This window comes from Glandiceps talaboti, chromosome 19 (assembly GCF_964340395.1).
Source record: "Glandiceps talaboti chromosome 19, keGlaTala1.1, whole genome shotgun sequence".
Classification (NCBI taxonomy): domain Eukaryota; kingdom Metazoa; phylum Hemichordata; class Enteropneusta; family Spengelidae; genus Glandiceps; species Glandiceps talaboti.
This window is the reverse complement of record NC_135567.1, coordinates 17590306-17595305: the sequence shown is the minus strand read 5'-3', so window position 1 is coordinate 17595305 and position 5000 is coordinate 17590306. Positions and strand designations below refer to the sequence as shown.

The 5000-nt window shown below is 36.3% G+C and overlaps 1 protein-coding gene across 1 annotated transcript in view; it reads right to left on the bottom strand.

Annotated features, from left to right (window-relative positions):
* Nucleotides 1–475: 475 nt before the first annotated feature.
* The window catches only part of LOC144450083 (cartilage intermediate layer protein 1-like), a 13386-nt gene continuing 8861 nt past the window's right edge, over nucleotides 476–5000 (bottom strand). The window contains exons 5-7 of the mRNA XM_078140651.1: nucleotides 4376–4484; nucleotides 3407–3564; nucleotides 476–2884 (exon numbers count right to left, since the gene is read on the bottom strand). Of these exons, the coding sequence (XP_077996777.1) occupies nucleotides 528–2884; nucleotides 3407–3564; nucleotides 4376–4484 (2624 nt within the window). The 3' untranslated portion in view covers nucleotides 476–527. The remainder of the gene's footprint in view (nucleotides 2885–3406; nucleotides 3565–4375; nucleotides 4485–5000) is intronic.

Sequence of the window (5000 nt, the reverse complement as noted above, 5' to 3'; positions counted from 1 at the left end):
GCTTATGAAAGGAATATTCATAGCCAATGAAAATAAAGTACAAGATAGACAGCAATTTATCTTAATCACTATTATACCATGCACGAGCCAAAAATGGAATAATGTCATAAACTCAAGTCGTTCTATGTCACGACAACGCATACCTACGTCACTGGTTCTGTTGTGTTCGAAATATAAATCAAAACGTTCAAAATTGTCATTAATTTCCACGATTTTTCTTTGATATTACCGATGCTGGTATAATTATGTCATTCTCCAATACTTTTCTTCATTCAGGCGGAAAAATACTCCTGACCTAAATGTTGTCACTACTCGTCTATCGACTCGTAGAGACAAACACCCCTTAGGTCACTCGTATTTTCTTTGGTTGAACGAAGAAAAATATTGAGGAATGACATCTAAATATCTAAATTTGATATATTATATGAATCAGTGTTTACATATGAAAATATGTCAATCAATAACCAACACTCAGTATAGAAATCTCTGTTTGATATGCATAAAGTTGCTTATACTTTGTAGATGGCTTATGTACATATATAAGTAATAGCCCAGTTGTCATTAGGTTTGACGGGTGGGCTAGCTTCAAGGTGTGCGCCATATCCAGCATAGCAGTTATCCATTGCCTCATCATATCCTTCTCTCCCTGCACCTGTACCAATATAAATACCACTGGACCAGGTAAATGGAATCATTTTGTCGTCTGGGACCTGCAAATAAACTTTCCTGAATTGATCTTCCTGTCTGAGTTCTCCCTCCAGGTTAGCGTCACCAATTACCTTAACAAGATCGCTGTTGATATTTGGTTTATCAGTGGCCACAGTGCATCGGGACCAAGAAGGTGAATGGGGATATATCTCCAATCTAGTAAGGTCAGCATCACCACCATTAGGGTTGAAAATATATTCTTCCCCCTCATAATCACCTTCTCTTAAGTATCCACTGCACTTAAACTCAACACAAGCCACTTTGTAGTCTGACTGTTCAGGTTCAGATGAATTTAGGGCTTCACTTATTCTGAAGCCATACGTAACATTTTCAACACTTGGATGATCCCCCGCATGACTGATCACAGATATACGTTCGTTGTAATCACTGGCCACTCGTATCTTTATAAAGCAAGCTCTCTTGTTACTAGTCTCATATGGATACCATGACTTTACTGTGCGATCTCTTTTATAGTGGTTTTCATTGTCGATATCATAACTTTCCACATCATTGCTGTATAGTCCTTGTGTTTCGTGTTTAAGGAAAATCAAATGGTTGTTTGCAGGGGTTGCTGCCTTACATCGTTGTTGATATTTCGGCTGCCATTCCGATTGCCAATAGAATGGTCCAGAGTCTTTTGATTTGAATTGGTTCTCATAGTCTTCATTTAACCAATAATACCAGCTAAAGTCATTATCATCATCAAGTTGTTGTTGTGGTGTCATTGTTTTCATTGAAATCCATCCTGAAGTATCATCCTCATCAGGTAATGTAAAGGAGTCAAGGAGGTCGGGTGGCCACTTGCCCGGATGTTTGTTTGTAATATCAGGATAAATAGCAGTCATAAGTTTTCCGTTGTATTCAACTCTAACATTCAAAGAATATAATGATTCATCACAGAGCGTCTTAATACAAACAGATCCATCAGAACCGGTAGTTGCTGTGTAAAAGAAACTAAGTTGGCCATCGTCTAGCCTGTTATCCCATCGATTACGATCGATGATGTCGTTAGTTACAGCAGTGATTTCAGCACCCATTAGTGGATCATTTAGTGAATCGTCTTCATAAACCCTAACCTTTACATAACACCGTCGTATACTCGCCTCAATGAAATCAATATTACATGGTTTTAAGCTGGTCAAGTCATAACCAATCACGTTGATGTTACCAACAAGGAATGTTCCTGTTTCTAATGACTGTCTTTTCTTTCTTCTATCCTTTGAGACTTCCAGACCACCAATATCTTCCCACTCTCCAGTTTGTTCGTTTAGAAACCACAGTCGTGGAAGACTGTCAGCAGTTGTATCAATGTTTGTCTTTTCAGCATCTATGTACAGCTTCATGTCACCATCCACTCTTAATGGATTGTCGTCTTCATCTGTAAACTGCATTGAAAACATTCCATATGTCCTCAATGGTACTTGGTTACCTTCAACATCTCGAGTTGCAAGGTCACTTTGAATCGTATCGACAGCTGATGGGTCAGTCAGATTCGTTTGAGTAAGACTCACTTTCACATTGCCAGTAAAGGGAGTCCCATCCGCCTTATAAAATGATCCAGCTGGAATATCTAACTCTGCATTTGATTGGTCAGGATCACCACCCAGTGGAACAGTTGAATCTTCAGTAGAATCTATAGTGATAGCGGGTGCACGTCTTTGAAGGAATACTTTACGGTAAACAACGGTGTTCTCACTAAGTGTAAACACCTTTGTTGTGTCAATGAGTTCACCATTTCGATCGTCTCTAAATGTCACTGCCAGACGAGTCTTTCCGTTTGGAATCTCAAAACTGAAATCACCTTTACTGTTTGTTCTATCAACCTCTTCATTTTCAACAAAAACCTTTCCGTATTTCAGCGGTGACCCATCATCAGCTGCCACAGCTCTGCCATGAACCTTTATGGTTTTGGTACCACAGGGAGTGCATCCACAAGATGTAACAACACTTATTGGCAGGGTAAAACCTTGGCATGAAATAGCATGTACTTCAGTCGTAGTTTGACCACAGCAATATGAATTAGAATCAATACAGTCACCACTATTGTTAACTGGACATTTGTTACCATTACATTTTCGAACATCATAATACTGTGATCCATTGTCACCTTGGCAACCTTCTGGTAATTTGAGAAGTTTAGTTACAGGGCTGCGACTACATACAGCTTCGATTGTTTCTGGATAAAATAGTAGATCACAAAATAAATTGTTTAATGTATACTTATGAAACTGAATTATCATAGGTATGTACTGAACTTAGTCATGAAGGCTAACACATTATTTTAAAATCCGTTTCAGTAAACCATTTTACCAGATTAAGTTGTGTAACTTGTGTTCCAATCACAAACTTGAAACTTGTTATATGAATATATCGACTGCACAAACAAAGTTTAATGAAATATAATGTTATGTTAAAATATTAAGCATTTAACAAATCATTACTGTTGAATATCATTTTGCGAAAGTGTTACTACATGATGGCAATAAAAAATAACTACCGAAATGAGTGACATAAGAGAGTTAGGGATTTGGTGACGAATCGAACACTTAATTCTAATTTTCTTTAAGTCAACAGTAATGAATTAGCTGTCTTTTGAAATCGATCATACACAAACGTAAGAAGAAATTATCGAATATAGGTGCCAGTCATCCACAGTACCATAAAAGTAAATGTATAAATGAATCATTCGTAAACTCACCAATAATCTTCAATGATGCAGGCATAGAATACTGTGATCCAACCTCACTATTAGCTCTACAAGTGTATGTACCAGTATCATCCTCTGTTAGACCCTGTATGGTTAATGTGTTATTGTAATTGTAGACGGTCTCGTCAAGGATGACGTCATCTTTGAACCTACGACAATTTTTTTTAAAAAAGGTAATGATTATAGAAGCAAAATAAAACGCTAACACAACAACAACAACAACAACAACAACAACAACAACAACAACAACAACAACAACAACAGATGCTTTTTGTAGACCAAGACCAAGATATGTCACATAAGAGTTTACTGGCATTTAATATTTATTCTTCTTGAAAGTAGAGGAAATTATTTGTAGATTCGACCATTGCAATTATTCATAAGATTTGTCATAATATTTCAAATTGTATCCCACTTTCTTATGGTTTGATGTTTTAACTCTAATACAGTTAGTCAAATAACACCGGTGCGATCGCTTGCTCGAGGATATACGGTGTAACTGGTGTCAGTAATTTGTCAACGCCTGCCATAAACCCGCGTGACTCATCAATAGCAACTCCAAAACATTAATTTAAGAAAGTAAGCTGTGCAGAAAAAAAAGGATATCATATTGATGCTTTTGTCTGTCTCTTGGAGAGAGTGATTCATATATATTTATATTGTAATATTGTGACAGTTTGTATGGTCAGTCTTTTGTAGAGGGGTGGAGGTTATGTGTCAAACAATGCTCCTCAGTGTAATAATTTTGACAGACAAAACAAAAATATACATCATATCAAACTGTTAAAAGCGTTCCGTCAAACTACATCAGAGGCACAGCTCTTCTCATTGTATCGGTTATCTGGCATGTCTTTACCTAATTTGACTTTGTTAGACGTTCACTTTATAAGCATAGACACCGGTGTTATTTCAGTACTTGTATCATATTTCCATTACTACATATAAACATGAATGACTTACCATTCATAGTTAAATGGCTCTGGATTACTCTTCGCCATACAACACATTGTGACGTCACTTCCTACCAATCGAACTTTACTCTGAGGATGTTCAGTTATCAACAACGGTTCTAAAAAAGAAAGTGTTTATTGATTGTTACATACATACATACATACATACATACATACATACATACATACATACATACATACATACATACATACAATTATATTACAAACATATGTAGCAGAGATATACTACTTTAACCTCTTTCTATTGTTCAACTCGTATTCTCTACATCATAATTTTCGGTCAAATGCCAAGAACACCATATTGAAACTCTTTTTCTTCAATAGAACACCATCATCTCATTGGTCTTACCATATAATTATGAATATTTGTGAGATATACACTAAATATTCACAACTCATTATATCTTATTTCTTTCAGATACGTCATGAATATTAAGTGTGCATCTAATAAATGTTCATGTCTTATAAGACCCATCATGCAATGGTGTTCCACTGAAAGAACAATTAATGTGAACAAGTTTCAATTTGTTACTACTAAGCAGCCAAACGAAAATTATGTGATGTACAACCATGAAATGACACTCCAGAACCGAAAATGTCTATATTCCGAGGGG